Below are 19,282 nucleotides of genomic sequence, written 5' to 3'. Positions count from 1 at the left end.
CTCTAATTCTTAAGCATAGTCATCTGCAGGTGGTAATACTAGCAGTACATCTTTGCTGTGTGATTTACAATAGTCCATTAACCAGGAACACTTTCTTTTGTAGGTTCTGCCTCAAGAACTGTCCACCCAACGACCTGGAATGTGCCCTCAGCCCCTACGCCCTGGAGTACAAACTTGTCTCCCTTCCATTCGGAATCGCCGCTAACCAGGACCTCATCAGATTGGTCGCCTACACGCAGGATGGCATTGTGCACCCCCGCACCACCTTCCTCGTGGTGGATGAGGACCTCACCATTCCCTTCGCCATCCGAGAAGAGAACCTCAAGGGTGTTGTATTTACCATCCGTCCACTACGTGAGCCGCACACATACAGAATGAAAGTACGAGCCTCGTCTTACAGCGTGGACGGAGGCATCGAGTACCAGACCACTTTTATTGTGTATATTGCAGTGTCTGCATATCCGTACTAGAGCACTTCAGAGGTGCCATGACAATGTTAACTGCCACAGCAAGCGGGATTCTCTACCACTAAAACAAACAATTGCCACTTGCAAGCCTTCGCCAACTGGGAAATCCAATTAGGGAGTATTAAGTTGATGCATTCACAAAATTGCCTGTATGAGGCCCCTGCAGCGAATAACTTTCTGAAACACATACCTTAGTGCAACCACATAAATCCAGTAAATGTTGCAGCACTTTCTTGGTTCCATCATTGTGGATTTTATAGAAATCATCACATAAATCCAGTTGCAGTGTCTGCAAATGGACATTTAACAACCCCTTGTGGTGAGATAAATAAACATTTGAACTCCCCAGGTCCTGTGTATTTTCTAAGTGGGAACTTGCCTTCTTTGAGAGCAGTGTTTGTGTTGAATGTATGCCCCAGCTAAACAGGGACCGCACTGCTTTTAGGTGCATGCATGATTATTACAATCCACAACTACCATTTTGTGTACCTTTTGCAGGGTTCTCCCCAGGAATTCTGTAGACAGGTGGCAGAACATTATAGCCGGGAGCACTTTAAACAGAAAAATAAACTTGCCTTTTACCTTAAATATATAATACGACAAATAATTTTAATGTGTTGTCTTTCGTTGACTATATCTGGTTGCGCTTTTTTATGTTCTAGTTTTTCTTTTTCATTACTGTTTTTTATTATGGTAAATGACTGTGCTTATTTAGGCACTGTATGATTTGACTGGGGAAAGATAACGTAGGTTTATTGGAGTTAACAAAAAACAAAAAAAACCAAACTTTTTCACTTCCTTTTTAGCTTATTGCTTCATTTAAATTGTTTTCTTTACGTTAAGTTTTCAGGGCATTTTGTTAATGCACGTCAATTTTTGTTTTTCGCTGTTCTACATTTTTTTAATGCAACTGTTCATTTTAACCATTTATTTTACACAACAGTACTCGCACATGTTTGGTCATCATCATAATTGCATAAAACAGGAGTGTAATAATCCAGCACTTAAGCATTTGTATATTTTTTTGGTGAATATGTATAGCTGTTATCTACTATATATCACCTTACAGTACAATAATATGTACTAATACTAAAATAATCTTAATGTTTTTTTTAACAAAGTAGCCCGCACAAATCTAGTATTAGGCGGTGGATTGCGCCGATCGCCGGTTTATTTTGAAAACCCTTCATTCATTGTCACTATTTTTGCTTTGAAAATAATCGGTTATGTTTTTTAGCAGTCTAACGTTTTAGCCTCTCAAAGTGCTTAATACAGAAAACCCGCCCCTTTAACTCTCTGATTAGTTAAATGTTGTGTCACAACGTAACACAGCTGTCATGTGGTCCCAATGTTTTTTGGTTTTTTTTCACCCAGCAACGCGCAAGTGATCTAGTTTGCTAGAAGCGCAATCAATACTTATTGTTAAAGGCACAGTAGCATCTGCAAGACGGGCAGATCAGGTTTTTTCAGCCAGGCGACCCACCAGCTGAAAAGGCCTGGGGAGAACCCTGATTTGATTGTATTTTACAAGCTTTGAGCTCAATTACCTAGATGTATTCTATTTTTATGATTTGTATATATGCTTTTTGTTCTTTTTTATTAATTTTCTACGCAATATCCAAAGGTTCTTTCTGGGAAACCAAGAGATGTGTAACATCAGAGATAAAAAATAAATAAATAAAGATATTCGCTCCCGGGACATTGTTTGTTATCTTGCAGCAGAACAGAGATGCAAGAAGTTTTGTAACATTTTTACTCCTTTTAATGGAAATTACAACCAAAATTAGATTTTTTATTTATTGGTTTATTGGTCATTAGCACTTCCCCATATCCCCTTACATCTGCCTTTTACTTTCTCAGTTATTCATTTATGTCTGTTATTTATCAGCAATCTATCCATACCACCTGAAAGAATAAACAGTTGTTTGTTAAAATATTAAAACATTGGCTGTTTGGATGGTGAGTATTTTGATTTTGATTGCTTATTTGCAGATCTTTACCGATGTCGCTGTATCTGGCTTACAGATACACAATATATTTACAATTCTAATATAACAAAAGCAAACACATTCAGTTCCTAAATAGGATTCCATACTGTACATATCTAGGACAAAGTTATTTAAATTTGATATGAAAGAAATACATAATTTAATGCTTCCTTTAGTGCAAAATTACCATGTGCTGTGTTTTAATTAATAATTACTTTTTGATCAAACAGTACAAATGTAAAACTTAGCAAGCTTTGCATATCTCTACTTCAAAACAACTTGTCTCAACAGGAAATGCAGTTCACCCGTGGAAACCAAACATCTGAAAAAAGAACGAACTTTATATACTGTATGATGCATGTGTCATTATGGTCACATTCTCAGTTTCAATGCATTCACAATAAAGGACTAAACCCCCAACACTAATTGTTTTATTCTTATTTGCTTAAGCTTTTTTTTCTGTATCGCATTACAAAAGCACATACATAAAAAAGGACCATTTTGATAAGGCAGTCTGTAAACCAGTTAGGTATATTTGCTCAAACCAATTACAAATTAACTAAGTAACATTAGTAAATGCTTATTTCTATCACTGCCGATTTAGAATTACATTTTCCCATAACACAAAGTAGCAAAAAATATTTATTTTATGGTCATCATTTTTTTGGGCCCAACAAATTATAATCATTACATGAACACCTCGCACAACACAGGTAGTACTGTACATCAAGGTCTGGTCTGTATTTTTGTGCTTCCTTATTTATGGTAAGTGCATTGGCTACAACTAAATTACCTATCAATTCTGATGAAGTCATACTGACAACAGTACCAAATCATCAACACTTTCCCCATTACACTTATTTAGGAAAGAGTTCAGTCTGTGTCCCTTACAGTATGAATTATTTTTCCAATCACACTTACCAAGCTTTTATTGCACTGCGTATTTAATTGTTCTAGTTGAGGCAATTTAATTATAAAACATGATGTAATCAAAAGCGAAAAAAAAGAAAGAATTATGGTCCAAATAAACTGATATTTTGGTCCAAAATATGGCACAAAAACATCTAGATCTGGCTAATCTGAAGAAGTAATACTGAAAATCACTGAGCAAATAGAATGCTTGATAAGAGCTTTGATTAACCAGGCTACATTGTGTAGTTTATATATACTTTTTAACATGCCAGTGATTTACTTGTTTGCAGAGCAGTTGCATATAGACACCCTGCTGAGAGGATTCTGGTAATTAATGCACAACGAGCCGCACGCCTGCTTTTGTAGCCTTAAAAAAAAAAAAAGAAAAGAAATGAGGAAATGACTGAACTCCACTCTCCTTGCTTCTAGTTAGAACTATGGTAAAGTAAAAGATTGGCATTGAGCAAATGGACACTGCAGCAAACTGCACTGGCATATTTGGGGGCTTGCCATGTTTTTAGCCACAAATTGGTTACTGGATAAAAAAAGTGAAATACACAATATACTGTAACTCAGTCTTTTTTATACATTTTCACTTAAAAAAAAAAAAAAAAAAAAAGAAAGAAAAAAAGTCCAATTGAAATGCTTGTGATACAAAGTCGCTACAGAGTACAAATTTAACTGTAACATTGCACCATGGTCTTGATAACAAATTTGTTTTAAGAAAAAAGAATACAAAAGATATAAAAGCAAGCTGAGATAAAGAAGGGTTCACAGGAAGAATGGAGTCCTGCACAGGACCCTTTGAATGACTCTTAGTTTTTGTACCAGCAAATCCCTCTCTATGCAGAGCAGTTCCAGGAATGTGTTAAACTGTTTTTCTGGCAGTTAAGACTCGAACAATGGATCCTACGCCACCAGCAGATAAAGCCTGGAACAAAAAAAATGAAGTATGAAAATAATTCAATTTTTTTTTATTTCTTACTAGCTCATCCACCCAGTTTTAGAAAGAATTAGATTCTAAGTACAAAGTGTGGAATCCAGTCTGTGATCCCTCCAATGATTTATATATTTTTTAAATTGTTCCATACTGTCAGCAAACTGTATGTAATCCAATCAGAAGAGCCTAATGACAAATTGCAGACTTTGGAAATTGAAAAAAATACAAACAAAAAAAAAGACACACTCACTGACCTTTTCATGCCACTGCAGTAAGACTGCGCTGCTGTTTTCTGTGGGCTGCTCAAACCCCTTGTAGATGTACTTCATGAGGAGATCCACGCCATTCTTGTCCAGGGACTGCACAGCCTTCTCAATATCAGCGCTTTTAAAGGAGCTCAGGACCTTCAGAACAAGACCCTCCGCCCGGTCCTGCACAAGACACAAGGAGTCAGGCTGATTTACTGAACACTAAGGCATTGCACTGGGGGCTACAGTAGGTAGTTAACAATCATAAAAGATAGATATATACACTGTACATCTAGCACACACTATCACACCCTCTCCATGTCCAACAGCAACAGCTGGGCCTGTATGTATTCAATTTAGAAGCCTTAAGCACAACATTGGACATACAATGCACTGTATGCCATATTAAAACCATGTCTCACCTTCAGTGCTTGGTTCTTTGTGTTCATTGGTGGATTTTTCAGGACTGCCTGGAGAGCACCCATCACGTTTCCTGTGCACAGCGATGTTAAGGAGCATACAGAACTTAAACAAACTTAAACTTAAACAGCACGAATTCGGTTCACTCACTTGATCTAATGTTTCTATTATTCAACAGGGGGACAAAAGATAGTGACCCATTAACATCTGCAGTTGCTTTTTATTATTAGTTATTTGCTGGTGCCAGGTCTACCACTTCCTTGTAAAACTAATTAAACTTATGTTTAACTTTGGTTATTCTGACAGGGTAGCTATATTCTGTCGAAACTATGCACTGCGATATTTAAGTGCACACAAACAGGAACTTCTCTGAGAGTGAAACCACTACATTATCGACATATAAGGAATTAACATTTAATTGAACTTCCAATGGTGAAGCAACGTCACTTGTCTCCAGAGCTGGACCATCTGTTTTGAACTTAGTGTGAGTGGTGTAGCCACCTACAAATCTACTGATATTAACTCGCCACACGAAAAACAGCTTTAGGTGCACATGTCAATAACATGGTGTTGGGGAAGGGATGCCTGCAATTACTCCAGTGTGCAACATACCAAGCAAGTCAGGGCTGATCTGAGATCCCAGAGTGCACTAATGATAACCAATCACAGCAGTCTTCATAGTGCCTAAATATCAAAAGCAACTCTTTTCTATTGTTAGTAAGCACAGGGCAGCCAGCTGGTTAATATTTTTAATTGAATTGACTAGCAATTCAGAAACGGCTGACAAAGGATTTAACACACACTGGTAAATTAACATTTAAGAGTACACAAATAACAATGGGAAGTGCTCATTTAAATCTTATCCATCTATAGCTGCCCCTGAAACCTCAAACCATAATGTAACATTTGTCCTAGGAAATCCCTGGGCTCAAGTTCACCTAGCTCTAATGCTTTGTGTATATAATTTCACATTGCGCTACAATAAACAACAGGTAAGAGCCTGGTTAATATCTCACTAATTTAAGCAGAAGTTAATAAAATGTAGTAAATCACCCAGTGGGCTCGTGTTACCGAGACATACACCTTTGGAATGATTTTTGCAAGCATTATCCCCACCCTAAAATGAGGAATATGCACATAATAGCAGATCTGACAAACCTCAGGTGAGCACTTGTCAATGCTGAGTTACTAACCAACGAAAGATGCTACCAAAAAACATCACTGGTTTCAGGTTTTACAGTAAACGTACCACACAGTAAAACCATGCACTTTTAGAAATGCTATGGCGCTGAACACACGTGTTCTCTTTTAACACCGTTATATATGCAGTTATATTATTATTTTCCATTTGCGTAACACAATAGTGTTTACTACTCACCCCTTACTATTTTTACAAGCATTCAAAATTGCACTAAGCAACCGGTCATTCCTGTCAATTGGCAATAATATTATGTACAACTGACGACTGCACATGAGTTTGACTTGCAGTGCACCACACCCTAAATGCAATTCTGCATTTACGTTCTAGACTCTGCAGGTTTAACAGCGAATTGAAGTCAAGTATTATTAATGTATATATCAATATAGAAAACCATGCTGAAATGATGAAAATAATGAAATGCACCGAGGTTTTAAGGATATTGTCTGATTAATGAATCAACTTCCCCTTCATCCGGACCCTGTTGGTTTTCTCCTCCCTCTTCCTCGTCCACAAACTTGTTCTCGTCGTACTCATCTACATCCACCTTCCTGAAGCGGTCAGAGGACACGTTCTTCGACATCTTGGCTGCTTTATCTTTTATTTTAAATTCCAAAAGGAAAGAAATATATAATTTTTCAATGAGCCAGAATGTCTGTATGCAAGAATCCGCCCGGTTGCCTCGCTTCCTTCCTCTCTCAGCCTGTAATCATTTCCGCAAACTCACAGAGAGAAACGCCTCCTTTCAATGATGAGTTGGAGTGCAGTGCCTTTTGCTGGCTGCATGTAGTATTACATCACCGCTTGTGACGGAAAGAACAGCTACACCTACCGGTATATCCAATTTCTTTAACTTAAAAAAATAAAAATAAAATAAAATATGTATTTATTTATTTATTCACATCCCCAAAGAGAGCGACTTTCCAGTTAGGTGAGTTCTTAACGTAGTAAGTCATTTGAAGTATTTTCTATTTGATTAATCCACACGTACACATTAGCAAAAGCAAAACAAATATATATATATATTGTCTTGTCTTGATCACCGGCCCACCAACGCACAGGCCCCTCTGGCATTTCCCAGAGCTGCCAGATGGCCATGAATGGCGGCGCGGCAGATAGAAGAGTCCTTTGTAATGGAGTGATAGAAATGCCATGAACACTCCTGGCAGTGTTGGCATCACAAACACTTCTACACCTTTTAGGGCAGCTGATATCAACAGAGTTGCCTGTCTTTGAGTGTGCACTTTAAACTGATACTTCAAGTATTCACAATTCATGTCTGCTCTAGTCTGTATTTTGCAAGTACTTCATTTGGAATGTATTGCCCTCCGGGACCTCTCTACCCGATAGCATAGAGATGACTGGTAAATGTAACCATCTGTCTTAGCTGTGTGCTATATTCTTTAATAGCTTTCAAAACATATTGTAGCAATATGTTAAACCCTTTTAAAATACTACCATTCTTTATTTATTTTGTGCACATGTCTCTTTACCACCATCTCATCCTTATTGTTCTATGAGTTCAAAGGTTGAATTGTTACATCAGTGTAGACATCTGTTCCCCACACAGAGCTGCTCTGCGATGCACAGTTTGTGAAAAACACAAGTGAAGAAGCATACAAAATAAAGTATAATCCACAAACATGCTTCCTTATAATACAGTTCCGTAACTGCCAAATATACCCACATTACTATATTTAAAAAGAAACTACTCTGTTCATAAAGATAAATGCACAGTAATATTTGAAGGTAAGTCATTCACTTTTTTGCAACGTTTTTGAGTCCACAGTTGTGACTATAATATGTTAAGTCATCTAAAAACTCACATAATAGGGTATGAAACAGGTAATAGATGTACTATTGCACCCTGTTTAAATGATGCTGTTCGTTTAAGTGCTCCCCATTTCATAGTGCAGTCAACACTTTCATTTCAAATGCATTTTCTTCACACTTCAGGCACATGCTTTTAGTGCTGGACAAAGAAAGACATATTTTTGGTAGAACTCAACCTATTGAGCTTCACATGTATAAATGGTAATACTGTGTAATTATATTTTTTTCCAGCAGGTGCCAGCATAAATCAAGGAATGTAATCTCAGCCAGTGAGGCTGTTTTGCCTTGCCAGAAAAAAATCCAATTTTGGAGATGTTTTCCTGTCTTTTATAGAAAACGTTGTCCTCTTTTGTACTTATTAATTGGTATTTTTTTAAGCCGGGTTGAATAACACAGCAGATACAGCTTCTTTTTCCAAAAGAGAAGGAAGTTTGAACACAACTGAATAAACTGAAGTACTGCAAGAGCTGTTGCTGACTCAATATTAACAGATACATAACATTTTAATAAGCAGAGCCTTAAAAACTCCAATACTTGTCAAAGCCTTTTAACAGGCAGATTATGGGATCTGTGAAGCTCGAGTCAGCCTGCATACAGAGTGTTTTGTCTGAAGAGTCCTGTACAGACAGGCCCCTGTCAATGAGTGCAAAAAATGCTGAGCAAGAGCTAGCTTGAGGCTCTTTTCTACTAGTGAGAAAAAAAGTACAACAAAAACTGAAATGACTGTATCTGAGGCCTGTGGACTGTAACAATCCTACCAATTTACCATACTGCTGTTGCATTGCAGGAGAGTTGCAATACTTACTTAAATCGGTTTTCAGCAAATGCTCGGGCTTGGTGGGAGCAAGAAATGGTCTCTATAAATCACATAAAAATATGAAGACCTAATTAGCGAACATAAACACGACACTAATGAATGATCTAAACAAGCTTTCAAATGAATGTGCTTCCTCTCGTTACAAAACTAAATGAATGTGCTTCTCTTTTGGGGGTTACATGCTGCGGCAGTATGTATTCCCTTGGACCCCTGTTAGACTTCTACAATAGGAAACTTAAATCCTCTTTCTCCATTCTAACATTGTACTCCTTTCAGACTCATTCCTGTACACATACACACACACACACAAACAACATCACATGTTCATTTTGGCTTTACAAAGGGGAACAGAGAATATGTGAAAATATTATTGTGAACTTACAGGCTGACATGAAAACATAAGAGGTTGCGTACCAGTTGTACCTTTGGATCGTCACTCCATTTCTTGTTGTTCCTGTATAGCTGCCCTGGCTGGCTCTTTTTTCCACAGTCACAGATCCACCAGAACGAGGGATTGTACCTACGTGGATGGCAGCTGCACAAACAGAGGAATCCTAAGAAAGGAGACACTTTGTAAAGAGACATGCTTAGTGTACTGGTGCAAATACAAGGATTTTGTGCCGCAGACAAAAATCTTTTTTTTTTTTCACCATTAAATCAACACTATCAGACTGCATTTATGTTTTTTACAAAACACTGAAAGTTTTCACAGATTGCTGCCAGCATACCATACTGCTGAAGTGTCAAATGTGTACAGTAGCTCTTTATAGTTCCTGACATTTTATTACCTCTGTGTAGCTGTCTGAACCCCACACTGAATAGTTCTCTGTTGCACAGCCAGCTGGACACTGCAAACTTAACACAAAGGATATGAGAGCTGAATCTTACTGAAGAGGGAACACCTTGATAAAGCCTCTTGAGATTGAGTCAAATCCATAAAGACCCTTTCAACAGTCTATAGCAAAAGTAAAGTGCAAAAGAGCAAGTAAAACTGATTACATTGTGAACTTGGAAATAGATAGTCTTGGATAAGGAATGAAATACACATTTAGAGGATGCTCAATATACATTCTGTATCTATTTTTCAGTTACTCCTCTTGTTCTGCTAGAAGGAAACTGCTCCATCAGATGCAAAAGTACTCAGTACTGGTGCCAAACAATTAAATCCAATAATAATTTGTTTATACTCACGTGAAGCTCTGTTCCTTAAAATGTCTGCCTGTGTCTGAACATTTAATAAGTTCTGTAGAACAGGGTTAAAAAAAAGACACATTAAATGTTTTTCAGCTCTAAAACACATTACAAAAAGCCTTTGTTTAGGACTGTTTTTGAAAGATATCCTTTATTACACAAATTCTGCTGAAATGTATTTGATTACATTTTAATATTTTTTCCCACCAGAAAAACTACCAGAGTTTCCTCAATATCCCTTCTGTGACCAATAAGAAGTCTGGGGGATGGTCAATGGCCTCAGAATGCATTTTTCCTCATTTCAGTTGGGTGTCTTGGCTAAAGAAGCAGCAAGTGCCTAATAACAAACATTACTTGTTTTCAACTAAGCTACCTGTTCTTTGTGGACACTTTGGTAGATGGACTTTGCTGAGATTGTAAGGTCAAGTGTGCGATGTACTGGTTTGTTTGAAACTGGGACTGGAAAGAAAGAAGGTACTGTAACCTGAAAGGAAGGACTGACTGAATTAGGGATTGTGCATGTCGCTTATAGAAGATAATGGTAAATTGAAAACCTGCCACAGAGTGGTCCTAATGGCCATGAGCAGGTCTTTGGAAGAGGAAGTTTACTGTAATAGATAAACTTAATGTAACACTACAAGGTTTGGGCATTGCACAATTTCATAATCTAACCTTTAACCTATATTATACTGTATTGTCTTGTGTTAAGACAACAACATCCTTCAAGGCATTCTGCACTACAAGAAAACAAGTAAGCAATCATTTTCCATCATCACGGCTTTATCACTGTACCTCTTTCATGTTGTCAAGAGATTAAGCAAAAACACTGCAACATGGGCCAACTAGTTGATGGCTTTGTTTCCTCAGTGTTGGACTGTGCTTATCTGAAATGAAACACTGGTATGCTTTTTTTTTATCTAAAGGGCAGATAGATCAGATGACTCTTAATCTCAGAATCCACCCTAATGATAGGAGCAGTCTATTCTGCTATATACTTTTATGTTCATTTAAAACTGCTTTGTCATAGCATCACTTGTTTAAACTGAATTCTACCTTATCAAAATGACCAATGTTTTGCAAACATTATGCGTAACGGACTTGGCTTTTGATTACATTTGTAGTAGTGTGGGTGGCACATTGCCACCTACAGTTGAATGTGGATTTGCTGTTTGACGTCACTGTTTAAACTTTCCTATCTCTGAGGTAACATCCCTCCCAAATGTGGGATAGGCATGCATATTTTCAAAATACATTTTCAGATTAAAATCCAGATGTGTTATGGCCTCAGTTCCAACTTTAAACAAACACTATGTCAGATGTGACAGAATAGAGACTGAACTTAGAACAAGACCAGCTGGGTGTGTACACAATTATGAGCTATATAAATAGAACCAGTGTCACAGTGAATATTTACAAAGAACAAGTAACTTTATATTTCATAGTCTGTAGTTCTATTTTGTATTCTTCTATGCAAACCAAGGCTGAGGTACATTTCCTAGTAACAATAGTTTGCTTGTTACAATGCACTGTGTTGTATACCGATACTGTCTTTCCTGCTTAGTCTACTGTGTCAGCCTAAAAATTATTTCTCATTTGGTCATAATCAACTTCAAGGCTGTAAGATTTTAATGTCAATATACAGACAATTGTACCCAACCTTATCTTCAGATAATATTTTACAGTACATTGTGGCCCCAGCTACCCAATGCTCTGCCTGATTAGAAATGTGGGAGAGGGCAAAACACCAATTTCCAGCATTCTTCTGGAGATATTCCCAAAATCCAATTGCATATGTTTTGTTTTTTTAAAAATGTATTGACCTACATCCAATCTCTACCACTTCTTTAGGCCTAAGAATTGCAGAGGTCATGAGAGAGCGATTTAACCGTCCAGATAAAGTGTAAAATTGCGCAAGCTGGCTATATTGTGAAAGTGAAGCAGCTGGAATCTTCCAGAAATTTCTCTTACAGCATCGAGCATACATACACACAGAGACACACACTCACATTATTCTGGGTTGCATCTCAGTGTAATAAACCCTGTTGTGACAATGTGGAGTCGCCAATAACTGCCAGTTAGCCTCATACACTCCAGGTCAAAGGCTTCACTGCTCAGGATTCATCAGGCATGAGCTTTCTGTCAGCCGATAGCTCATATCCACTGGATCTGAAAGCAAGTACTCTGACGTAAATTACAGTAATTCTCCTCTACAATCAGTATTACTGTAGACTATACAGCAGAGTTGTGTTTCTAGCCAATAGTGGCCTTGCATATCTCAGTGCTGTGTATACAATCTGCCATTCTGACTAGGATGCAGGGGCGCACCAGTTTCCTGCCTCCCTCTCACAATAAGTAATGTGAATTTTAGCTCATTTTGCCCCTACTGAGCCAAAAAAAAAAAACATTCAATATGTAATCAATAAGGGGACTAGATAATCAACAATGACGCACAGGCTTGCATATTTCATATTTATATTTATTTCATAGTATATAAATCTGGCTTATAGCCATACATACCTACAGTTTCCTTGTGACAACCCCCGCAACACATTACCATGACGACAAAGATCCACAGGTTCTTGGTAGTGATTCTCTCTTTGGCTATTTGGGTATTGCATTATTTGTGAAAGCCTGTAGTAACTTTAATAACAGTTTAAAGTTACGGAAGCAGGTTATTTCACTACTACAGCTATGGCCAAAAGTTTTGCATCACCTAGAATTTTAGGATTGAGACATAATTTAACAAAAAAAAACTATATGAATATAATTTAGATCTTTAAATTCTACATAAAGGGTGATGCAAAGCTTGTGGCCATAGCTGTAATAAAAGTATGTGATATTACCACAGAAATAATTTCTACAAATGAATCAAAGAGCAGTTTTTCACGAGTGAAAACACATGTATTGTTGTCAATACTTACTGATGTTTCCAGCTACCAAATTTGCATGAGAACACCATCTTCCTTTCTCTTATTCGGTTGTGTTATTTTTCTAGATTCAGATGATTTATATGGTGAACATGAAATACTAATACTACACTAAAAAGATAGATTGAGTTCTGTTGGTTTATGGTATGTTACAGGTTATGTTTCTAATAAATTAAACCCCATTTATTCTAGAACTTTCTGTAGACTAAACGCATATTATGTTACACAACCTCAGAACTACTCGAGCCCAGAAAAACAGGATGTAGGTGGGTGACTTAATGGCACTCCCAACTGCACCCATGAGTCCATAAACTGTTGACATTCCAAAATATATGGTGCATGTGCTTGTGTGTGCGTGTGTGTGTGTGTGTGTGTGTGTGTGTGTGTGTGTGTGTGTGTGTGTGTGTGTGTGTGTGTTAAGGCAATGGTATGTAATCCTTTTTAACTAGCCTGTATACAATTAGCAGTCCATATTCACTCATCTGAACCAAGTGGTTCCTATAATCCAAACTACACTACCATTATAAAATGAATTATCTGAATATACACATTCTATAAGTGGTAAAATATTTACATCTGTCTCTATTTTTTTTTTTTTAAGTTTTTTTTTTGTACTGGTTTTTGATGGAATATAACATGTCCAGCACTGTATGCTGCAATCAAATAGGACCCACTTTACAGATAGCATACTGTTTGATTATTAATTGAGATCACAAGAGGGAGCTGGAGTAACACAGAAAAAAACAAAGTACAGAAAAGAAAGATTAGCATAGCAAAAGCATGGAAGGGCACAGGCCGGCAAGTGGTACTGTGATTATAGTTAAAACATCCTATAAACCACAGGTAAACATAGAGAAACACAGTAACATCATAGTACAAGCACATTTACTGTGGTAAAACTGTATATGGGAGCGTAGTTGTTATGTAAATAGCTGAAAGTTATGTACATTTAGCAGATGAAAAAAAAAAACACTCAGAATTACCAATTTATGCCATTCACTGATAAACAAAGTGGTATTAGACAGAAACGACTTTACAGAAGACTGACCTGTATTTGTGTTGCAAAAGGAAATGATTAATAATATGTATGTTAATGTTTTCTATGGGCATTGTAGAATTTTTCCTGAAGACAGCCAGAAAATATAGTATTTGCATGGTATTGTGAAATACTGTATATCCTTTTCCGGTAAGGCTTTGGTACACATTCTGTGGCTCTTTTTCTGCTTCAGTGTTCAAATTTAACTTCTGCTACTGAAAAATATCTCCCTTTGCTAATTCCTCCTACTGCAGTATGGATTTGCTTGATCGGTACATTTCAGTTTGTGTGCATGTGTGCTTCTTTTTGACACAAATGTATTAAAAGAAAGTGAAATGTGAGGCACTTAAGACATTGTTTGATTTTTTGTATAATTTACTGTATTAAGTTCAAAGTAAAACTTTGTAGTAGAACCTTTGTGTATTTCGGGGGGGCTGGAACTGGGGCTCCTCCCTTGTGTCATCCCGCTAAAATACCTGTCAGTCACCCTATTTAGACTGTAGCCAGCTTTCTAATTCTTGTCTTGCTTTTCAGTTTCCTCCATCCTCCCTTCCTCCTCCACTTTGCTGTGTCACCTCTGTAACGGTCCCTTCTGGGGACAAGTGAAGCTCACTTCCCGACCTTAGAGGCTGACAACATCACCTCGCCCTCCAAGAGGAAGGTTCCCGCTGGTCAGAGGGACCTCCAGGCCTAAAAACTTGAACTAAATTTCGTTTTCCATTCTCCTACTTAAATCATTCTCCCCCTTTGGAGAGGAAAGCTTTCCCCCAACTTTCGAGCTAGTCATGGACTCAACTTATCGAAGGTGGCTCTTACAGCTTGGGGGGGGGGGGGGGGACCTCTGGCCCTCTTTATGTGTTTATTTCTTTATTCTCTTTTCCATCGCTTTTGTTCTGCCTGCATAGACCACGAGGCTCTCCATGCGGCCTCGGAGCGTCAGTCGAGTCTGACCTCTCTCGATTAGACGTCTCAGTAAGCCAGGGAGACCTTGATTCATCCTCTATCCTTCCTTAGTTTCCCCTTGGGGGAAGTTCCTCGCTTCTCGGCCTTGGAGGTCAATCGGTTCAGCCTCACCTCAGCAAGGGCGGTTCTCCGAGTAGTCAAGGGGAAACCCCTATTCTGTTGCCAAAGTCACAAACACTTTGTCTTTATTCTAGTATCCCTTTACGCAGGCTTGGCTCCTGTCTCGTGAATTAATTATACACAACACTAAACCCATGGTTTTCATGTTGTGACTGGTTTCATTTAGTTGTGGTTGTTTTTAATAAATCATAAATCAAGAACTGGCAATATTGTTATCAATTGTAAGTTAACTACCTGAACTGTACTGTATCCCTTGGCTTTGCAATTCGGTTCGTTTTAACCAAGTCTGAGATTTTGATGTTTGAATAACCTTTTCAATGTTTCTTTTTGAATACCCTTTTAATCAGCAGTGTATACTCAATGATGATAAAAAGATTGACTTTGTATAAACATCTAACACACCACTATGAATACCACACAAGTCAGGGCTGACACTTCTTTGAATATGCCCAGTCCCTGACCACATTCCGGCGCCTCCTTAAGACTCACCTCTTCAAAGAGCACCTGTAGAACTCCTCTGTTTGTATCCTGGGACACTATCACCCTTCATGTAAATGTGCTTTATTTTGCTCTTATCTGCCCCCCTTTTACTGCATTTAATCCTGTACTTCAGAATACTGTAATCTGCCACGTGTTTAACCTGTAGTACTTTGTATTTAATCACATCCTGATGTAACTATCACTATTTAATCATATCCTGATGTAACTATCACTATTATCTGCTGTATTATTGAATTGTGGTTTGTCACACTTGTACCTTGCTTAAACAAAAGTTATTGTATTCTTGCTCTTATTGTATTACTTGTACTGTAACACTTGAAATGTATTTGCTTACGATTGTAAGTTGCCCTGGATAAGGGCGTCTGCTAAGAAATAAATAATAATAATAATATGCACATTTTCCTGTTGGAGGCGAAGGAGATTGAACTAGAAATCCTAGTAGAAGTGTTTAAAAATAATGGGTTAAACTTGACTGTCGTTGAATGAGCCAAACCCCAAGCTTTGGAAAACAAATAAAAGTAGCTTAAAAACCACTGAAATGTATGGGGCTTTGTGACAGTCTGGCTCGCAGTGGTGAGGTTGATGACGTCACGGACCAGGAAGTAACTCAAACCAAAACAGTGGATGGGCGGGTGAAGCTGAATGCTATTGCACTCAGCGTAGATTTATTAAGTAAATAAACAGAAACAAAAGATTTAAACAAAACACAAAACAAAAGGCGCGCTGGCCAAACAAATATAAACAAGTATGTTTTTTTAAATATAGCAATTGTAATTTTATATGCTCTCATGCTCTCATGCTCTCATGCTCTCCCGTACTCTCCTCTCTACACTTCCCTGAGTGCAGAGAGCTGCAGGTTTATATACTCTGGCCGAGGGATTAAACTAGTTGTTAATTATCTTATTACCCCTTGGCCAGAGTCTGCACGCGTTTGGTAAGGATGCGTGACTGTCAGCTAGTTAAATAATTCAGTATCTGATCAGCCATGCATCCTCACTGGGTTTTTAAATATAATAATAAAAGACGTGGCGCTTTTATCCGCGCCGCAAACAAAAATACAAATAATAATAAATAGGGGCGGGACACTCCGTCACAGGCTTCCATTCCTAGATGTGTCCAAGCTACATAGGAGAAGGGCACACAACGCTGTACAATACTATATAAATATTGAGCATTGCAGAAAATGTGCTTAGGTTTTAATTTGGACTGGACAGCTGGAAATGTATATCACTGTTTAAAGGGAGTTTCAAGATTCTAAATTCTGGTAGATCTCCCATCAGATAATGACCACTCTACTGGGAGCTTGAAAGGCTGACACGATCTGTGAGGTTTAAAATGCTGTTTATTGAACAGATTATAAAAACAACGCAAAAATGTTTTACATATGAATACAAAGTGGATAAACAATTGAATTACTGTTCCATACATAAATAAAAATGAAGCCTTGGTCATATTAACTTAACAATAAATAAGGCAGTCATAGTATATTAACAATTCTTAATAGTTTATAAATACAAAAAAAGAACTGGGACTGGGACTTTGATTTTGGTTTAGTGATAGAGTTTATAAAACACATATAATAAAAAAAATGTATTTGCCAGTTGCCCAAAACAAAGAGAAATTATATGACATTTAACAAGGCATGAACATCTGTTCTGCTGGTTATAGTAATTATACTTAAATATAGATTCAGTCTTCATTGTTCAAAAGAAAGATGACTGTAAAATAAAGATCCACAGGGGATTCAGACTACTGACATATACTGCCTTTTGTCTGACATAGACAGTTGGATAGGATACCCTTTCAACCACTTGAAAAGACTAAGGAGGACCCCAACTATACTTCAAAACAGCTGACCATGCTCAGAGCACTCCTGGCTGATTGTTTTTCACCCACACATTTTAAAAGTTAAAAATAAAACAAAGCGGCTGGCAGTGTCTCTAAACAGCAACATTTTGAATTTGTAGAATGCAAATTTGGTGGTCTCAACTCACTCTGTGGTCTCAATGCAGCACGGTTTTGTTTCAGTCATTCTAAAGACAGGTACAGTTTAGTGTAGGTAGCAATAATGCAGGGCATTCTCCCTCATTCTGATAAGCCTCAGCCTCATCCTTTGTAGGAAACTAAAAGACTTTACTGGACCTGTGTTATGATGCAAAAATTCACTTTATCCAGAAAAAAGTAGAGGAACCCAAACCTTCAAGTTCACATTTGGAGAAAAACAGCCAGAAACACTATCTACAAATGCTGGAAGAAAGAATATAAAAACATGCTGTTCACACCAGAAACAATTATCCTAATGTTAACCCTAAAATGCTGAGTACTGTGCGAATTCATGCCACATTTACCCGAGCTGGTATATCATGGCCACTTTGTGCTAGTCAAAACTAAATTGAAGATGAGAAACTCAAATTCAAACCAATCCAACAATCTCAAGTGCTTGTTGGAGAGAATCTTCATCGAAGCATGAAATAATAGGCCTGTTTAAGTTAAGACATGCAACAAAAATGCATGCCCTGACATGGCAGTAAGACTAACAGATAAGATCATGAACTACGGATTACTATAACAACCAAGCATCAAGTACAAAATATCACAAATCGTGAAATAATCTGACACTTACCACTACCATACTTCAGATTAGAACATACAAACTCTCATTTGCAAATGACCATGTTGTACACATAAACTACACAGGGTTAAAATAATACAAACAGACTAGTAGTAAATGCAGATAAAGTCCAAATCATATGATCCCAATAGGAATGTAATAACAGTTATTTCATTTTTATTTTTTGCATGGGATGATGAATATGAAATTCAGATACATTTCATTTCCAGGAAGGTTTTGTAGCTTGTTGTAACATCACAATTGTTTTTAGGTCCAGTCCTGCAATCCATCTACAAATCTATTCATAAATAAACCGTCCAGTCTCTTTGTAATGCACTGTTGCTTTTTTCTTCTTTTTCTTATTTATAAGTTAGTTATAACTGTGATTGTTTTATTGCATATGTTTTCTCCCTAGAAAAAAATAAAATAAAATGGTCTGCCTTTATAAAACACACACTGGGAAAAAAAAACCAAAACATTTATATTCCAGCACACCAAATTTCAGCTAGAGAAAATATATATCTATGCACTTCTGTCATAACATCACAACTTCAACTGTTTAGTAATGCAAATGACCATGCACAGTTCAGCCCGATTTGGGTTTACATATATAGTTACTACTACGTGTACCATGCTTAAAATCAGCTGGCTTCACAGACCGCTTTACCTGCAGTAGGGTAACATTAGGTAGTCCAAGATTAGTGCTAATCGGGGTCTGCGGAACCAGCCAATTGACTTGCACAGAATGAATCCAGCAGTTTTAAGAAGGCTTGTTACCATGATCAACCAAACCACAGATTATCCGTCTCTACTTAAGTATTTTAGACACTTCTTCTGCTAACAATCAGGTTCTATAACACATGTTTTAGATGTGTCTGATAACATGCTGATGGGGTGCAATGACAATCACAGCTGGTACAGTCCTCCTCGATGGAAGTGGCTTTGTTAGGTGTGGAGTTTGCTGTGGGGATCTTTATTGAAATACTTTCTGGCTTCAATATCGTTGAGAGACACAGAGCAGCGGGATGGATTCTCCTTCCTGAATTTAATACTATCAATGATAGCTTCTTTTATCACCTGCAATTAACAAGCATAATATTTCATTAGATG

The 19,282-nt window shown here is 37.5% G+C and overlaps 3 protein-coding genes and 1 long non-coding RNA gene across 8 annotated transcripts in view; 1 reads left to right on the top strand and 3 right to left on the bottom strand.

Moving 5' to 3' along the window:
- The window catches only part of LOC117409579 (hemicentin-1), a 92,303-nt gene extending 89,426 nt beyond the window's left edge, over positions 1–2,877 (top strand). For both annotated transcript variants that reach the window (XM_034015844.3, XM_059031736.1), the window contains one exon: positions 104–2,877. In XM_034015844.3, the coding sequence (XP_033871735.3) occupies positions 104–470 (367 nt within the window). In that variant the 3' untranslated portion in view covers positions 471–2,877. The remainder of the gene's footprint in view (positions 1–103) is intronic.
- On the bottom strand, positions 2,873–6,954 carry LOC117401034 (actin-related protein 2/3 complex subunit 5-A). The gene is made up of 4 exons (XM_034001430.3): positions 6,617–6,954; positions 4,978–5,050; positions 4,562–4,738; positions 2,873–4,298 (listed from the first exon to the last, which is right to left on the bottom strand). The coding sequence occupies exons 1-4, from the start codon at positions 6,754–6,756 to the stop codon at positions 4,236–4,238; spliced, it is 453 nt and encodes a 150-aa protein (XP_033857321.1). The 5' UTR covers positions 6,757–6,954; the 3' UTR covers positions 2,873–4,235.
- A 670-nt stretch (positions 6,955–7,624) lies between these two features.
- On the bottom strand, positions 7,625–13,170 carry LOC117403270 (uncharacterized). Its single transcript, XR_004544542.2, has 6 exons — positions 12,936–13,170; positions 12,021–12,180; positions 10,015–10,066; positions 9,612–9,678; positions 9,238–9,377; positions 7,625–8,863 (listed from the first exon to the last, which is right to left on the bottom strand). It is a non-coding gene; the product is annotated as an uncharacterized LOC117403270 (long non-coding RNA).
- Positions 13,171–16,885: 3,715 nt separating this feature from the next.
- Positions 16,886–19,282, bottom strand: part of LOC117410163 (cytosolic phospholipase A2-like) — a 29,386-nt gene continuing 26,989 nt past the window's right edge. For all 4 annotated transcript variants that reach the window (XM_034016615.3, XM_034016623.3, XM_034016631.3 and 1 more), the window contains one exon: positions 16,886–19,249. In XM_034016615.3, coding sequence (XP_033872506.1) covers positions 19,118–19,249 — 132 coding nt within the window. In that variant the 3' untranslated portion in view covers positions 16,886–19,117. The remainder of the gene's footprint in view (positions 19,250–19,282) is intronic.

Source organism: Acipenser ruthenus, chromosome 10, assembly GCF_902713425.1.
Source record: "Acipenser ruthenus chromosome 10, fAciRut3.2 maternal haplotype, whole genome shotgun sequence".
NCBI lineage: Eukaryota > Metazoa > Chordata > Actinopteri > Acipenseriformes > Acipenseridae > Acipenser > Acipenser ruthenus.
Note: the sequence above shows the minus strand (reverse complement) of the source record. Positions and strands in the feature narration are given on the sequence as shown.